The sequence below is a fragment of the Corvus kubaryi genome, unplaced genomic scaffold (assembly GCF_017639235.1).
Source record: "Corvus kubaryi isolate FWS band 111438036 unplaced genomic scaffold, C.kubaryi_AGA036_p1.0 split3-37296, whole genome shotgun sequence".
NCBI classification, from domain to species: domain Eukaryota; kingdom Metazoa; phylum Chordata; class Aves; order Passeriformes; family Corvidae; genus Corvus; species Corvus kubaryi.
Window position 1 is genome coordinate 2,902,079 of NW_024582086.1, and position 19,130 is coordinate 2,921,208.

Here is a 19,130-nt window from a genome sequence, read left to right on the forward strand (position 1 = left end):
CTTTTTCCCTTTTAAACCCAGAAACAAGGGATAATAGGAAAATTATGATGCCCAGAGCCCCGAAAAAAATCAGCGGAATCAACAGATTCTGAGGTAAAAAAAATTGAGAGCTTTGGAAGCATTCTTTCTCCCGGATCATGATTCATCTCTTTAGTCAATTAGATAAAGACGGAAAGAAAATTCCAAAATGAACAGGATACACTTTCATGATTCAGTAGCACATACCAAAGTTTTCCCTAGAGCTTGTGAACGTCTTTTAAAGCAATATTCCTAACCTTTCTAAAGATGTAGATATGTTTTGGAGGAAATCTGATTTATTTTAAATACAATATTGTTTTTCTCTGTTATTAATAAGGGATTAAATAAATCGTTCTCTGACAGTACAGTATCTAGGGAAAACTTTCGCTTTCACACAACATTGTATGTTAGTCTCACATTAAACAATGCAGCACTTGAGTCTTGTCACACTTCAGTATTTTAATAACATTCCTCAGGAATTATTCTGAAGATACAGCTCTCTTTTCTCCCATAAATCCAGTATCTTATTGTCATCAAATAAACAAAAAGTGAACTCTAAACTCTCACTAATTATAAACCTAAATAAAATTATCTATTTTTAAACTTAAGGATGGCATGATTTACAGTTGTAACAGATTTAATGAAGGTTATTCACCACCAAAAATAACAATTTAGGTTGACAATGCAGAATTGTAACATAAAAAAAGTATCCTCTTTTTTAAAATTTTGTCATACTACCCTAAAAGCCAAGCACTGTGAATGTAATTACTTGGGAAACAAGCCTGCAGTAGCAGCTGAAATTACAGTTACAACATACTGTGTTTGAACAAAAACTGTAAAAAAGCCCGAAGATTGTCCAATGTAGAGCAGAAAAAAGAAGAAACAAGAATTCTGTTTTACAGGTGAAAAACTTCAGCTCTGAGGATTCACACTTGTTTTTCTGGATGGAGTGAGATACACCTGTGGTCTCCTGAAGTTATTGTGTGCAATGTGTATTTTTGAAAGCTTTGTACACATTTCAGTACTGAATAACCACAACTCTAACTTGATGACAGAAAATACTGGAAGGGCCTTTAGATGCAGTCTTAGTGAACATCTAGATTCCTCCAGTCAACTAAAATGACTATGATGACAAGTTACCATTAGGTTTTAAAAAAACCCAAAAATTCCCAATCTCACTCTCTGTAAAAACCTTTCCATTTGTTGTAATACGGGGATAGTTAATGTTACCAACTACAACTGGACATCTGCCATTTTCAGATGGCTGAGACAGAAACTATCCCTAACTGACTTCCCCCAAGAGGAAGACTGCCAGGTTTGCTTCCTCACTAAAGACTCACCGGCAGAATAATTCTCCAGGTCCCTCCCCATCAAGCTGTACTGTGAAATACATTCTTAGCAGCAGAAGAATCCCAGATAGGACAGTCCACAGAGTATGGACTCTGCTCAACTTCAAATGCTAATTTACTGGAGCAATGCACACCAAAGTCTTACATTTAGTTAAGCATATATGACTTAAAATTTTGGAGCTGTAGAAGAGAAAAAACACCATTTTGGCATATGGCTCAAAGAAAATATAAATTATAGATATAGCTGCATCTGCTGGCATTCATTCAGTGTTGCTGCTGTATTTCAAAATGAAACTTAATTTTATAGAATTATACTCTAGTCGCCTAGGTCAGCAGCCAATTTAAGAACATCCCTCTACAGGACTAATGCAATACTTAGGTAAGCCAGCATCATCATAAATAAACAGGCCAACTTTTTTTGCCCCCATAACTTCAATGCCAAGCCTATCCACATCAACTTCAATGGACTTGCTCCTTGTGGGTGGGAGTACTGGAAAAGACTTTTCCTCAATGAATTGCGAGTCCATAATTTCCTAGGGAATCTTCACTAAGTTTTGGCATTGAAATAAATACCAAAAAAAAAAAAAAAAACCCAGCCTAAAAATGGGAAGCAAGCAATGAAAATTGTATCAAAATAACACAAAATTTAAGTTGAACTCTAGGCATCCAAGAAACAGGGTGCACATGAGAACAAAGATATACCCCTTCAGCACAGCCTGCTAGAAGAGACAGCTGCCATGGCTTTTCATTTTTTAAAGGGGGGAGGGAGGAAGAGAGAGATACCATTTTTGAACAATCCGCTTTATCCCACAACCAGAAATGTACTGCCGGTCAGTTGAAGTCAGAACTGCCTGAGAATCAGTACAGCAGCACATCAATGAGAGAAAAATCACACTGTGAATAGTAATAATAGGGACAGTTCTAGATGTTGCTTTATGTAGCTCTTCTTGTCTTGCTATAAATGGAGTATCAATAGCAGTTGCTAAATCAGCAGGTGTTTTCAGTAGCAAAAGTGAATTTTGCAGTTTAGAGAAGACAAACCAGGCATGAATCAAATTGTCTTATGATCAATGTATACATCAAACTGCTCAGGGTTCTGCTGGCTGTACTTTTCATGCTGTAAGTCATACAATCCTGTATTCTTAACTTAGACAAAACTCTGGCTGAAGTCAACAGGACTTTTGAGTAATTTAAAAGAACTGCACACTCCCCTTCCTACAGAGGCTGCACATTCACAGTGAAGGGAAATAACCACCAGTTGCCACAAAAGCTATTTTTTACTGGCACTATTATAAGGTATCTATAAAGATGGCTAAAGTTACTTAAGAGCTCACCTGGGACCTGTACTCTTTGGATAGCTAGGAAAACTAATATAAAAAACAAGGTATCAGTTGTCAAAAGCCAATATCTGTATGTAACATTTTAAATTTCTGAAAACTTACTTTGTCAGAGGCTATGTCAGGGCAGCAAATGGACTGGCATTCAAATATAAAATGAAGATAAATCGATAAAAAACACTCAATACTGAGTGGTCAGAAATGCTTGCAATGAATACACTTAAATGAACACAATTTCAGCTGTAACTTCTGTTGTGTGCAGAGACATAAAAGCTACGAAATAACTTGTATTTCTTAGGAAAAAAAAGTCACGTGCTTTAACAGATACTGATGTATACATACAACTTCTTTGGGTTCCTGAGGCTGTGGAGATCAGAAAATGTAATTGTGAAATTGAAATAAATCCCTGCCAGATAGGCAAAACCTCTGCAAAACACTTACACAGCATGAATACAAATTGACATACCAGAGCTATGAGACAATGCTAGAATCAGAGAATATCATTACAACGTTGAACTGTTAATCAGCGCTCATAATAAAACAACACGTTTATTTCATAGGTAAAATCACAACTAGGGGAATATGCTCTATCTTTTCTAACATTAGGCTGGTACTTATTGCCGTAATGTACATCTTCTGGGACCTGACAGGCACTTCATCTTAAGATAAAAACCTAACTTCAGCATGATGACTGCTCTTTACGGCTAGTGATTAATGTTATCAGGAACTCAAACACACTGGTATACCCACAATAGCTGCCGGCCCGCTCACCTCGGTAATAATTTCAATAACTTTTTTGGAAGAGACACCAGTGTTTCAAAAAAGTTTACACTGCAGTGGTCTTCAGCAGAGGCCAAATAAAAAAGAAAGAAAATATTTAGAACTCATGCTTTGCTGTTACAGAGGAATCTAAAAATAGAAATACTTGGAACAAAGATACAGGGGATTTTCTGTTCAAAAAGGGGAGTCCAGGAAAAACTGAGATCGCCATGAAAAAAACATGCTGATTAAAAAATAATTACGTCACAGGTTTCTCAGGATCTTGCTGAACCCCCTCCACACGTCCCCTCCATCCCCACAACCGGGCCGTCTCCCATGCACAGCGGCCCCCCCCAGGGACGGCAGCGGAGACGCCCGGCGCCCCCGGCCACAGCCGAGGCGGGGGCAGAGCCGCCCCCGACCCGCGGACATCGGGGGGATGCGCGCACAGACCCGGCTTTCTGTGCCCGCCCCCCCGCTCCGTCCGGCAGCTCCCGGCGGTCCGCGCCGCCCCCCACCCGGGCCATGCACGCCGGGGGCTCCCGCGGGGCTGGCGGGCACACCGCGCGGGGCTGCCGATGGCGAGGGCAGAAATTTCCCCCTTCGGCATCCCCTCTTTCCTCCTGGCCTCTTCCCTTCCCCTCCGCGCATCTGCATTCTCCCTTTCTCTCCTCCTCGCTCCCTCCCCGCGATTCCATCTTCCCTCCTCGCTTTTCCCCTGCCCTTCCTCGCACCTCTGCCGACACCCCCTGACCTCCCCCGCCTCGCCCTGCCTAGTCCGCTTTCCCCTCTCCCGCCCGCAACCCTCCGCGGGCCAACTCGCCGGAGCCGCAGCCACCGCCGCCTCCCTTCCCTCCGCACTGGAGCCGCGCTCTCACACACACACAGACATACACACACTCACACACAGGCGGGCAGACAGACAGCCAGGCAGACAGACAGACGGCCGCGCGTACACACGCGCATCCTGGCGCTCGGAGGTACCTATCCAAGCCGCTCCCGCTCCTCCGGCTCGCAGCGTGCGCTGCCAGCTCCGCGCGCAGCTCCGGCACGTCGGATCCCCCTTCCTCCTCCTCCTCTTCCTCCTCCTCTTCCTCCTCCCCCCACTTCCCTCCCCGCCCGCCCCCTTCGCCGACGCCGAAAGAGGGGGGCAAAGCCGCCGCCCGCCTCGTCCTGCCCCGCCCCGCCTCGTCCCGTCGCGCCCGTCCCGTCCCGCGGGGCGAAGCGCTCCGTGCGGTGGCTCCGCGACCGCCCCCGCAGCCCCCGCCCTGTCGCGCTCGGGTTACCCTCCGCCTGCGAGCCTCTCCTGTTACGATGCCCGCGGCGGGCGGGAGGGGAGGGAGCCGGGCCCGGGGGGGCCGAGCCCCGTCGAGAAGGGAAGGAACGCGGCCCCGCGGCTCGCCTCCGAGGAGCGCGCAGGGTGGGAGCTCCGCTCCGCCGGCATCTCCGGGGCTTTCCAAGCCGCGGGTATCGGGCTGTTTTCTTTTTGTTTGGTTTTGGTTTGATTTTCTTTCTTTTCCCGCTTTATTGGTGTGGTTTGGCTTTTTTTTTTTTTTTTTTTTTTTTTTTTTCAATAGACAGTACGACTGTCCTGGGCTTCTTCAATATCGCCTTGAACCCAAATATGCTTGCAAAGATTCCCATTGGCCTGCTATCCTTCCTATGAAGAAGCTCTGCCTTTTATTTTTGGTTTCAATACAAACTTAATTATCCCCTCAGCTCCTGTGCTGGAGATGAGGAACAACTAACCCTTTCTTGCAGCTCGATATGGGGAACAGTTAACCCTCTCTTAGAGCTGCTTATGGGTTTGTAGATCTCCACTGTAATCACTGGACATCATACACTTCCTGGCTGAAGAGGTGTAGGTTGCTCATGGGGACCTTTGTCCACAGACTGTTCTGTACTTCTTACCATCCTTGATGCACTCTTGAGCATGACCCTGATCTAATAGATCTAATTTTGAGTTGAAGAAATACGCAGGATGTAAGATGTGATCAAACCATGCCTTCATAGAGTGGCAGAATTATGTTTTTTCTTGACAATACTTCATGAGGATCTTTTGAGCACAGGACGTGATGTTTCTATGGAATGGCCTGTCATAACCCTGAGATTTTACTTATGCCAGCTCAGAGCCCACCATTTTTAATGGCTGTTTATCCATGTGTGTCATTTTACATTCACCTATACTGGATTTCTTATATTGCACATTCAGTCGCATAATGTCCAGGTATAGTTCTTCACAATGTTTCCTCTTATTACTGCCAAATGAGTACCACTGATGAACTTTTCTGTTTGACTCCCTTCCCAGGTAAGGCATGAGCACACTGAACAGCACACATTGCAACATTGACTCTTGCAGAACTCTACACCATCCAGCACCTCCCTCCATTGTGAGAACTGGTGATTTGTTCCTGTACTTTGAATTTTATCTTCTAAGCAATTACTGAGCTATACCAGGGCTTTCCCTCTTGTTGTTTTCTCTGCTTAGTCTCCTTAAAAGCCTTTGTCAAGAACCTTTTAGACACCCAGTCTGATACGGAAATTAGATCACCCTTATCCACGTTTTTGTTGACCTTTTCAGAGACCACCAAAAGGTTTGTTTAAGGCAGGACTTTACAGCAGCAGTGTTGACTCTTCTCAGATAGATTGCATTAGGTGTCCTTTAGTTCTAACCCAATTAGCATCTCTGTATTTGGACAGTACAGGCACGAGGTTTGCAGCCCTCTAACTCTCCAGTCTGTACTGAAGTTTAGTGTCACATTTTCTACCCTCCACTCTTCAGTCGCTAGTGTTTTAAATGGGAGGTTACATGCTGCTGTTGCTAATTCAGCTGCTGCACTCTCTGTTGAGAACTCAAGGACACAGATGCTCGCACAGAGGCATGGTTGCTACCTGAGTGCTGTATGATAATGAAAATGGTTCATAGTAAAAGCTAATGGTATAAGGAAACTGAAGCATACATGTATAAGTGCGGACTGGTAAGCTGGTGCTATTAATGTAAGTAAGAAGCTATCTTAATAATCAACTGCATATCTTTGCAAATGTATGTGTCTGAAAGCGCTCAAGAGTATGGTACAGACAAAACCCCACCAAGGTCTTTGACCCAGGGAACTGTCTGCCGTTCTTCCTACTGGAAGCCATCTGTTTTCTCTCTTTCAGACTCTGTTGTAAATTCTCTGGACCAAGGATGGGCTTTTTAATGAACATTTTTTACTTGACACTAGCATGGGGCACAGGAAGGAGGACGAGACATCAGCTCTGAACAGGGGTGTTTCAGCTGCGCCGCCTAGGAATGTCCCCAGGAATGTCTGCAATGCAGTTATCTGCCCAAAGACAGGACTCCTAGCCTTTGTCCTTCTAGGATAAGGTGCTAGAACCACAGTACATCCCCATTCAGCCTATTTGCAGAGCAGGCAGGGAGCAAAGGAAAGCTGCACCTGTGCGTGGACATGCACTGCTGATCATGCACACCATCCTGCCCTGCAGGTGTAAGAGTCTGTACTCCCATAGATAGGCATGCTGCCCAAATGACAATATAGGGGTGTGGAGGAAAGAGGAAAAGGGGCATGGGGGTTACATCCTTTTTGTACGTTTCACAGGTTTGACCGTGTTTATTTGGTTTTTAGGAACCTCAGCTACTAAAACCAGAATAAGGCAGTTATCAGAAGGGCAGAAAAGAAATATATCAGTGTTTTTTACTTGTGGGAACCTTCAGAACCATGCAGAAAGGTCCCATCCAGGCCTCAGAATCATAATTAAAATAAGCATTGTCAAGTCTTCTGCTTTCTAAAGGCCCCAAGTTTTGGACCGTGGGAATACTGGACTGTGGAGAAAAATCAGTGGAAACCAACAATGTTACACTGTTGAAGGGGGAATTTCAGAGCTCCTCTTCCTGGGTTCACACCCCTCTATGTTTTTGTTCCAACAATTACCTTCTGTCCCCTTCCTGCTTTCTGGACTCATACAAGATTGGACCGATGCATGTGACTGCAGCACAGATTTTCTTCTGTTAGGTAAAGCAGTATCACAAACGAGACTGATGCAGTTTGTTAATGCTCTGTAATTTTTTTACAGCATTAGAGAGAGCTTCAGGTAAGGGGAAGGAGCAATTAATCTTTGCCAGAGTGCAGCCTTCCCTTATTTTCACTGTAATGTTAAAATACCTTTACTTAAATAATGAATTGCAAGATTAGTTGGTATTGTCCTAAAAACTCTGAAAGGAGGAAGAATATAAAGATAGCAGCATTAACCAAATATTTGCCAAGAAAAATAGTTATTTTTAAGACTCACATGACAGTTCCTCACTTGTCATTCTATTTCAGGCCTGCTTTATGTGTTTGTGAACTGAAAAGGTATTATCTCCAGTATCACCTCATTTCTCCTCCAATGACTGATGAATTTACATCCCAAGACTGTGCTGAACATGTTGGAAAAATTGACAAAAACAGATCCTGACATTAGTAGGAGCCTTGGAGAACATCAAGGAACTGCTACTGTGTATCTGAACTTCTGCTTGCAGGGGACTGCAAAACTGAGGATGTTTTTCTGTGTATGCTGCCTGTGGACATGAGGACTAGTGCCACTGAAGCCAGTGGTAACAGCAGATGCTCAGCATCTCTGACAACTGGGCCACATGCTTATGTGAGACCTTGTTATTATACAAAAAGGCTCTTATTCCTACTCTTTTTTATCTCTGCCATATAAGCTGACCTAGTTTACAATCTGCCTCTGTACAGATGTGTGCTCTTCCATGGGCAGAAAGAGGGTGGAACCATTGCCAACAAAGAGTGCCTGGAGTTAGAACGGGAAGAGACACAGGGCAACTCAGGATGGGGAGATAAAGAGAAGGAAATGAAAGACAAAGATGTTTGGAGGACAGGAGAGAGAAATAGGGAGAGAAAGGAGTGAAGCTGTATCTGCTGCTCCTGCTTTATCCAGGAGACATAGGAGTTACTCAGAGTATTTGCTTTGGGACCCTGTCAGTATATGGGAGCCTGGTTTCAGTGAGGCACAGTTTTTTATTGTTATGCAGTGAACCTTCAAATGGAGAATAATTCAAAGAGGATACTTCTTCCTGTTAGAATTTTTTTCAGGCTGCTGTTTACAGCCCAGCACACTATTCTTGTTCTCTGTGAGCTCTAAAATATCCTGAGACCAATGCAGAATAAAGAAAGGAAGGAAAATACTGTGATAATGATGCTGAATCTGCCAGGCACTTTTATATCATGTATTAAATGAAATGCAGTCCTGAAAGGTGATGTTTGATATGGTAGCCTCCACACTGAATTCTACTGAATATGAAAAATGAGTTTTGCTTGGGATGCAGATTTTTTAAGGGTCTTAGACTGGCTGTCAGAAATTTTGTGATTAAATTAATTTTCCTTTTCTTGTGGTTCTGGTTATTTCTCTGACTGCAGGAAAACATGCAGATGAGCTGGATGAGGGAATGCACCAGCTTTTAATAATATGTGTGAGATGAAAATGGTACTTCAGTGTATTCTCTGTGCATTTATAAAGCTAATGAATGCAGAGATCCATCAGTCAGTCAGCAGAAGAGCTGTAGGAAGTTTGGAGGTCACATTCATAAATGCTTTATATTCAGTGCAGGGATTAAATGTTGTGAATTACAGAGGCAGGGAGCTGCTGGTAGAAAACTGACTGGCGATCCCTGTTCTATTCCTGGCCTTGCTGTTGACTTGTGATGTGATTGAAGGCAAGTCACATTCCCTTATTTGTCTATATGAGTTGATGAATTTTAGGATAGGGACTGCCTGTTAGTGGGAGTTGGCAAAATGTAATAGGACCTCAGCTGTGGTTAGGGAGTTCAAATAGAAAAAGTTCATACATAGAATGAACTTAAAAATTCCTTTCTGAAGTTATTCACCTGACTAACAGGCTCATTTACACACATCTATTATGCGGTGGAATAGCTTGGCAAGATCTCTATCAGCCACTCACTACATGAGTAATCTCATTGGCTTAAATGTGACTCCTTGAGTGAGTAATGTTTTAGTACTGGCTCCATAAACTGTCTGAGTCACCATCAGCTTACAAACTACGTGTGCAACCTTGCAAGCACTTACCACACAGTATAGTGTGTTTTACTGCAAGCAATTATGTCACAGGGGTAATACCCAGTAGTAACTTCACACCCACGTGAAGAGGTTACTCTGTTCTGCAGATGAAAAACCAGCCAAGTTTCATTGGCATCATGTTCTATTCGATTCACGGGAACTGTTAGTTTCCCTTCACAAGAAATCCAAAGAAGTATTCAGTACCTGAGATATTGTAAGGAAAAAAATCTATTTTATTGCAGCTTGCAGGAATGCCACTGCATAACCAACTCACAATCTCCCTCCTTGTGGAAAATGCAGTCATTTTGAATCTGGAGCTGTAAAGTTTCACTTAAAAGTTCTTTACTGTCTTGCTCTAGCTAATGTTTCTGCTTTGATTACTCCTGCCTTATCTTTGTCTCATTGTACTCTCTTCCACAATAGCCCCTGTTTCTTTCCCCTATTGTGACTCCTTTCAGTCTGCTCCTTTTCCTAAGGATAGGAAAAAAATCCCATTCAGTAGTAACTCTCTTTTATTCTACAAACCCTTCTTTCAAGTCTGCTTCATCAATAACACCAACACAAGGCAGTCCTGAAAGATGTCCCAGCTTGCCTGATTGAGCCTGATCATCCTTAGGGGCAGGAAGTGTATCTCTGTATATTTTTCGAATTACTGTCTGCATAGGAGGAGCCTTATAAACATAGCACTACTTGTTACCACAGCATTACATATTCCACTTTTATACCAACTGGTGGGGCATGATAAACATGGACTACAGTACTTCAACAATTGTGTACAGTTGCACACTGTTCCTGAAACAGAACAGGCATAGCAAAAAAGATTTAAAGAGCAGTCATTATTTTAGAAATAGGGAACCTCTGTAACTCTTCTATACAATACTTGAATAGCATATTCTCACAAAAAGCATTTGTTTGTGAACTAAAGAGCTTGATCCAAAGCCCAATGGAGACTCTTCCAATGCATTCAATAAGCTTTGGATTAAGTCCTTCCTGAGGAACAGATGCAGGCTTTTATTCACGACCAGTGGAACAATAAAACTGACAAGACAAAGAATAAAGTTGTCTGCAGAGAATAAAACAGTGTTGTCCTGCATTAGGCTCTATAGTTAAAAGAAAGTCCTGTAGAGTTGGTCAAATTGTTTGTGTAGGCAATTCACAAAATGTACAGTCCAGAAATGTTTAAGTATCTACACATAAACACCTATACATAGTGTATTTCATTGATTATTCATCTTTATAGTATTTGCAAAAACTGAGTTATAAATATAACTATAAATTCCAGTAGGTCAAGCACAGACAACACAGAAATAATTTGTTGCCATTATTGATCAAATCTGTGATGGAAGAAGGAGCTGGAAGTTTTTTTATGCCATAGCTCTTACAGGGATCCAAAGTGTTTACTGAGACCTGGACTAGAGAATGGCTTTCTTTTAGTAAGTTTATCTCATTCAACATAGTGATTTCTTATCTGGCCCCTGATGTTATCAAAATGCAAGCAATAATGGGTGCTGATGTGCAGAGACCTCTCCTGCCCCTGCAGGAAAATCTGGGGCCAGAGGCACCCCAGGAAAAAGAGTCTGATAAGGGAGATAAGCAACTGTGGGAGACACAGGAGAGTGGAATAAAGTAAAAGTGACAGCAAACAAGAGGAACAATTAGCAGAAACTAAGCTTTAGCAGAAACTAAGCAGAGTGGGAACCTGGGACTTGCGACAGAGGAAAAATATGAAGAGAATGTAATCAGAGGCTTTCAATAGGCCTGTGTAGATCTTGTGAAGAAATCTAGTGATAGAGAAAGAGTGAAATGTATGTTTTTGAAACACCTGCATGAATTTATGTAGAAAGTAGAAACTGGAAAAGAAGCCTGATTAGAATCGATTGCAGTCATAGCAAAAAAAGACCTTCATAATGAACATGTGGAGAAAGACAGGTGGATTTTGAAAGAACTGAGGAATTGTGAGTGTCTGGGGCAAGAAAGTGTGATGAGCAGGAAAGGACATTACACAAAACTTTAAGCAGGAAAGAAAAAAAAGAAACAAAAGCTGACAACTAAGCTACTTCTATAATTATTAAAAATAGTAACATTTAAACTTTACCTGCTCATATTGAAATGTTCCTAGCTTTTTCAGCTCACAAGTAGCAGCCTCCAAAACAGGTCAGTTTTCTTAAATTCTGTACATCTAATTACTAGACAAAGCCAACACAGTGGTTACTTCTGTTCCATACATTAACTAAAAGCAGAAAGGCACATTTTGTCATGACATCTTTTCCTGGAGCATTACCACAGATGTCCTCTGACAATAACGGAGAAGAGAAATCCTTCTGCCTTCGCTTTTACTCCTACATGGGGAACTGTGTCAGGCTCCAGTGACTGAAATCCCTACTACACAGAATATCAGGGCCCTCTTGCCATACTCCTAACATTCTCACCTTTATGTTGCTACTGTCTTGGTGAATGGTCCTGCAAATTCTCGGTATCTCTCAATCTTCTGAGTTTTGCACGTTGAAGTGCTAATCTTCAGCCTTAAGCTACCTTCTCAACACACTTTACCAAGCCCTGGAAAGACAAAATGCTGAATGCTTATTCTTTCTAGCACTATTGCAATGGTGTTAAATGCCTCCAACTGGAATGTGTTGTCTGCTGCAGAGTGGATGGCAACACTTGAAGTGGCTGAGGAAACCAAGACTGCCTGAAGGTTCTCAGAAAGTCAGAGACAAGTGGATAATATTTCAAAGAAGTGGATAATAGTTTCAAAGAAGAAATTATCATGACAAGAATGTGGTTTTTTCCCCTCAAATAACAGTATCACAGTTTCCTAAAGATGTGTCCTTTTCTTGAATTAGAAAGGGAACAGGCCCAATGACCAAACCTATGGCCAGCTGAAGGACTGGCTGTCCCTGCAACAAGCTGAAGTCTTAGCTTCACTGTATTTTCTGATCATCAGAAGTGCAATCAGGCAAAATGAAGCTATAATAAGATGATACAAGAACCTGATAATAGGTCTGCTGATTAAATATACACAGTATTCTGTATGGAAATCCAACTCTGCACTACAAAAGTGATGTGCATTTTAATGTCTAACTCACTGTTGGAGCAGGCAATCTTATTTGTCTTGGATGTGGAGGTAGGGGGTCGTGTTTTACACAGGTACCACTTGGCAGTGTTCTTACTCTGCTTAGACAGCTTCCATGCAGAGTCACAAGAATAAAACTACAATGCCAGGGGTCAAACATAATGCCTGATCACTTTGAATGACTGGTTTCCCTGACCAATGTTGCCTGCCTCCATGATGATACAAAGATGCTCTCGAGAGCAATTAGCAGAAATAACTGGAAATGAACTCTTAGCTGTGTGCTGTGACATGCGGTTCAGTAACTCAGATGAATCCTCCTCTCCATCACCCAGCCCAGCTCTGATGACTTCAGCATGAGGTGGTGAGCTTCAGACAGGACAAGGGATGGGGAGTGCAGCCTGAGAAAGCAGGGATGAGACTGGGCAGGAGCCAGTTGGAAAAGAATCAGCTGCAGGAAATAAACTATTTTTGATGTTGGCTTCTACCTTGCCTCGGTGTTTTGCTGCATTTTGTGTCTGAATTTCAGCAGTACCTGTTCATGGTGGGCATAGTAGCCAGATATATCTGAAACTGCCTGAAGAGCCAGGAAGAAGGGGATATGAGGCCATGCAGGCTTTGAAAGATGACCAGGGATTTTTCCTGTCTGGCCTCACAATCTTCAGATACTTGTACTGTGCAGAAAAAGCATTTCCATTATAAACTGATCCAGAGTGATGAAAGTATCAAAGCCTCTGTCATTTTGAGTTATCTGGAAGGTTTTCATCCACAACACATTTATGGCAGCAGGGCAAGAGGGAGGATGAGGGGAAGGGGCATATCCTAGATCTGCTTGAATTTTTGTTTGCTTGTTTGTTTTTGAGCAGCTGCATAGTGAAATCAGTTATTTTTTCCCATAAATTTCTGGACTTACTTAGGTTCTTTGGTAATTTAATATTTCATAACACCAATGAAAAAGCAAATTAATGTTCTATATTTCTGATCAAATATATGACACCAAAATATTAGTATTCTTTTCACTGCAAGACAAATTCTTTCAGCCTCCTGCTGATCTTTTTTAAGGTCCTAAAGGTTTTGTTGACATTAGAAGTTGTTCACCAAGATGATCTCTCAATCTCCTGTACAGCAGTATAGCAGAAAACCCAAATGTTGTGTATGTACATCCTCTTCCTTGTTGCCAGTCAATTCCTAACATTCCTTGTTAGCAGCAATGATGGTGGAAAAATAAAGACAACCAGCTGCAGTTTATGTTACTCCCACACACATACACTTTTTGAGCAAAAGCTGCATAAAATAAATAAAGTAATAAAGTACACGGTATTCTGAACGCGCACTCTAAAGAGAGCTGCAGGCATAACAGGATGTGTTTTAAATGCAACAATGAAGAGGCAGCATTTGCTGTTTAGAAAAGAAGGGAGAAACATAAAATACCCTCCAAGATTACGTACAAACTTTGGCTTGTTCAACAATAGGTCCAATTTGGCTAGTTCAGAGCATGTTACATGGAGTGGCTCTTAAGGAGGACTACAAATTTCTCCTCTGGTCAGGGAGAGTATTCCAAGTGTAGCATTTGTTTACTGATGTTTACTGATCCATATCCTGTCTTCACTGATTGTGAATGTCATTGCCTATTCGATGTAAGAATTTTCTACACTTTATTGAAAGCTACACAAATTGCCATTAGCTTGAACCCTACAGTCAATAGCACAGTCAGGATCTAAGTGTAGCTTGTTGTTTCTTTGTTAATAGTTTGTTAAAGGGAAGGGAACTTTATGATGGCCCAGGTCTCCCCTTGGAGTAAGTTGGTTGTTGAAAATAAAGATATGAGGATTTCTCTTTCCTGTTTCTATCAATTGAAAATATTATTGAAACAATACTGCAACTAGGTCTGCATAGATTATTTTTGGAGTTGATCTTGAACTGATAGTTTTCTTATATGAAAATAGCATTGCCCATTTGACATACTTTGGACGTCTCTCTCAGCAAATGCAAACTTGGAAGAGTTTATAAACAACTGCTCCATATAATCCTTGCCTCAAACACCAGGATCGTCCCTTCCACAAATTGTTAGCACTTTATTAAAGAAAATTTCAGCTCTTTATCATTTGCTGTGACTAAATTAATCTTTTTTCCATGCGGGTTAGGATACTCTCAAGGACTTTATTGACTTTCCTGTGCTGGCATTTTGCTGATTCTGCTCACGCTACATTAGTAGCAACACTGAGTCAGCCTCCCTCTTCCAAAATTATGTCATTAAACCTCTTCCTTCAGTGGGGGGTCTTTATAAAAAAAACGAGACCTCTTTTTTAAAACCAAGGAGGAAACAACACTAAGTCAGATTTTGTTCTGCGTGATGTTATGGTCCCAAGCATTGGAAGTACTGTGCTATTAAAACAAATGGCATTCCACAGTCATTGAACATTTTTCCCCTCTTCCTTAAGTATGACCTTAACTTAAGGTAGAGAAAGTTACGGGCTGATTAAACTCCAGCTGAGAGCTTTCCCAGCAGCCCTAAAGGTCCTGCTTGTGACATTACAGCTGCCACAAAGTGATACTGCATTGAGCAGAGCACTGATAGCATCCAGGGCACAATGTCTGGGAATGCCTGTGCAAGTCCATGCTCCAGCTGCAATCAGAATGATTTAAATATCTGATTTAACCATAACATGAAGGTTTCATTTTGACTTCTTTGCACTATCAATTTGAACCTTAATTTTATTGCTTGTATTATAAATTATTTCCCTAATGAAAAGTAGTTTCTTATTGACTGGTGTCTCTGAGGATGTGTTGACTTGCTGCTTTATAGATTTAACCTTAAATTTGGTCATTGTTTTTGATACCCAAGAGTGAATACCAATTTTGATACCCAATTTGGTATTGTGTTGTCCATTCTAAATTGTAAACTACATGTTGCCAGATTTGTATTTTTTATTAGTAGATCTGTTTTGTTTTGGTATTATTTAAGCACCATCTTGTTCCAGCACTGTTTGAATTTTATCAGCACCATAGGAAATACAAAAATAAAGCCTGTAGGAAATCAGGATTTTGGGAAAATATTTTTTTTTTTAGTTAGTAAAAGGAAGAAGTAAATATTATAAGAAAAATCAAAATGTGTTATGTGTTTCCATTTTTCTCATTCAAAAAAAGGAGTTATGCAGATGCTGGCTTTAGTTGATTATTTATCATGGCCTTTAAAATCTTAAAGGTAGCTCATGTGAGCTTCTCACACTAGTTTTTACCCATAGACCAGAAGAAGACACAAATTTGCTGCGTTTTATTTTTAAATGCTTCTCTAAATAAAGGGTTAGGTATTGGGCGAAATTTAACTAACTGTAATTAAAAAAGCCCAAACAACAACTCTACTGTTGTAGCAGATGTATGAAATATGCTTCGTCAGTTTCATATGAACCTATTTAAGAGCCTTCATTGCTATTTTAATTTAATTTAAAGATGTGTGAAAGATTTAAATAAACTTAGGCATTAATATGGGCTATGTATACTCAAATTTGCATCTTTATTTAAAAATGTCTTGTCTATAGTGTAAAATTTTTGGAGACACTTCTAGTTTTTAACATGGTTGTTTTTGTCTTCAGAAAAAAACTTCTTCAGGCTCAGCAATGTTGGTGACCGTGAAGATGAATATCTTGGCCCTGCAGGAATTCACTTTCCGTTCACTGCCTTTCCACTCTCTGTATCTTACTGTCAATTTCATTTGCTGCTGTTAAAAACAGATGGCTGCACATGATCACAGTGAGAACGACAAAGAAAAAGGAGTATTTCCGTCATGGCTTTTCCAGCAAAACAGTGTGTTTCCACATGCCACCCCACTACACCTGGCTACCAGATGAGGGCAGCACACTTGCCCTCATCATGTTGACAAGCTCCCTGCATGACAGCCTCCTTGCAGCTGAAGATGTGACGCACTCCACTGAGCATGGGGTCCATCAAGAATTATGTTTGAACACAGTGCAGAACCCTGTGCCTCCCACAAGGACACGGTGAGAGGAGACTTACCACTGTGCCCTCCTTGGCTTCAGAACTTTCACAGGAGCATGGTCCTGGTGGGTCCCTCAGCAGCACAGCCAATCCTCCTGCACCTACAAAACCAAAGACATTTATTGCCTATGGGGGAATATGCATGGTTGAGAGGTTGCTTTGCTTTGATTAGATCCATTTCTACCCGCCACTCTCTGTCACCAGCCTGGTGTTTTGTCAGTGTTGTTAAAGAAAGCAGAAAGGCTACAAAATCTATGACTGACAAATATCTTTGTCAGCTGGAGACAGCTCTGTGTGCTGCAGAGAGGCAGCTACCTCTGGGGGAAAATGCAACATGTGCTTAGTGTTGACACAGCGTGCCATGGCTCAGGAAGAACGTACTCCATTTCAGACTGCTCAGTGGCCATCCCTGTCCCTAGGGTGATTCCCAGTGCCAGAGCTGCCCGAGTTCCTGATGGGGTGGTGGGATGGCCCTGACTGCCAGGTCCAGCCTTGGTCACCCCCAAGCATCTCCCTAGACACTGGTTGCTCCTTGCTCACCGGTGTTGCTGTGCTGAAGGTGCGCCTGCGCTCGCACCATTCCCTGCATGAGCTTGTCCTGTCTTGGGGAGAAACCAGAGGACTCTTCATCACTTCTGTGTGCCCAAAGGACAGGGTAACTGAGAGCATCTAGACCCCTAACTAAGAGTATGTCATTAGAGAATGCTGTTCGTCATGCAGGCACAGGTAACTGACATGACCCACTGCTTATCAGGTCATGTCAGGTCACAAGCACAGCTCACAGGGCATGGTGTGGGCTGCGTGTCTGGGAGAACCTCTGCATATTTATTTCTACATCATGCTTAGGCCTTAAAGAAGGTAAGAACATATCTGTTGATTTCACCTTCAAGGACAATCTTGCTTAAGCGTAGCTAGCCACAGACAGCTGCTTGGTTGCTTTTGGAATTTCTGTAGCAACGGCAATAATTAAATAATGTTGGGTTAGAGTTAGATTAAATCAGTGAATATTTTCTAAGATGTGAAATTAAATTATAGGAGTTACATAATCTCCTCTATAGAGGAGCAAGATGTATAAGGATTTGTATATCATCTCCAGTAGCTCTGCTGCAGGTACACTGGGAGTACATTGAATAAATGTTCTTTATGCTGCCACAGCACAGTGCAAGCCTACTAAGTTTGAAATGGGTCTGTCATGTAATAATCCATCTTGAAATGGCTCTGCAGCCCTTGGTCAATACAAGGATAGTTATTAATGCCCTCTGCTGTTACTTGAGTCTATGATATTGAGTGTGTCTCTTCAACCCACTGCTATTTGTGCATGCACCACAGTTGTGTTATTATTACTTATGCAAAAAGGATCTGTGCTTCAGATATGCCCTTTGCATATTTGTTGCTCCAGCAGACAGCGGCACATGCTAACAGTGTTAGCTTGAGCTGTAGTTAAGAGACTTTCACTACAGACCTGCATCTTTCCTCCTAACAATATTGGTTGGTTGCAGCTTCAGTTAGACTTCTTTTGCTCTGTGAGAAGAGTATAAAAAGTGCCGGTGGAACTTACGTGTCCATAAAAGTCCTGAAAATGCTTTTAACTTTTTCCAGCACAGGTTCTTTGGAGCTGGCCCTTCCTCTAGCTACCTGCTGAGCTACGGTGTCCATGTAGTTCACAGAGCCAATAGGTAGCCCTCAGGCAGGTTTGAGAACTGGATTAAAACCAATGTGAGTAGTAATGGAATTGAGACCTTTTTTCTTGTGTTCTCCACACTCTGAAAAAGCCCATGAAGTCAGAGCTCTAATCCTGTGACTTTAGCACAGGACTGATCCCTTCTTTGCATTCATCTCTATGCTCTACGGGGTTCCCATAGAGCATTGCTGCTTTGGAAGTGATGCTGCAGAAAAAACAACTAGTTTATTCTGCCCTGAGTTCTTTTTTTCTTATTTTATTTCCTTCCAGCTCTCTTTGATAGCTTTATTCATGCCAATCTCAGGCCAAAAGGATCCTTCTTTTTGGTGTATCTATATATAACATTTCAGCATAATGGGGCTTTCATTGTCTGCTGACATCTATATGCTCTCCTGCTATCCAAAACCAGATGTGAAATAGAGCTGTGTGGCTTTTTATACCATTTCACTAAAACTTCCCTTCATACCCAAGCCACTGTGCATCTTTTTCAGCAATGTATTTGGAATTGTGAAGTCTTTGCATGTTATCCTTGAATGGATGCCTCCTCATTACGTAGTAGCTGTTGGACTGGATCAGAGGATGGGAGCAGGTGGTGCTGAAGTACCTAAATCTGTATTATAAATACTTCCAGGGTTTGATGTCAGACTAGATTTAGTCCAATTCCTTGGAGTGAATGTTACCATACTGTCATAAGGAGTAATACTTGATTTGAATATTTATGTTTACGCCAGGGTTTGAAAAGTGTTTCATGTGACCCTTTAGCAGAGTTTCGGGTTTGGTTTCCTCCAAAATCACTCTTGCACACAACTCAACAGTACCACCTGTAATGTGAATCACTCCACATCT

The 19,130-nt window shown here is 41.8% G+C and overlaps 1 protein-coding gene and 1 long non-coding RNA gene across 8 annotated transcripts in view; one reads left to right on the top strand and one right to left on the bottom strand.

Annotated features, from left to right (window-relative positions):
• PALM2AKAP2 (PALM2 and AKAP2 fusion) overlaps positions 1-19,130 on the bottom strand; it is a 266,024-nt gene that overhangs the window by 90,173 nt on the left and 156,721 nt on the right. For all 7 annotated transcript variants that reach the window (XM_042015308.1, XM_042015310.1, XM_042015314.1 and 4 more), the window contains one exon: positions 16,622-16,704. In XM_042015308.1, the coding sequence (XP_041871242.1) occupies positions 16,622-16,704 (83 nt within the window). Of the gene's footprint in view, positions 1-16,621; positions 16,705-19,130 lie in introns of those variants that run through there.
• LOC121658415 lies at positions 4,653-9,403 on the top strand. Its single transcript, XR_006013959.1, has 3 exons — positions 4,653-4,930; positions 5,772-5,853; positions 7,786-9,403. It is a non-coding gene; the product is annotated as an uncharacterized LOC121658415 (long non-coding RNA).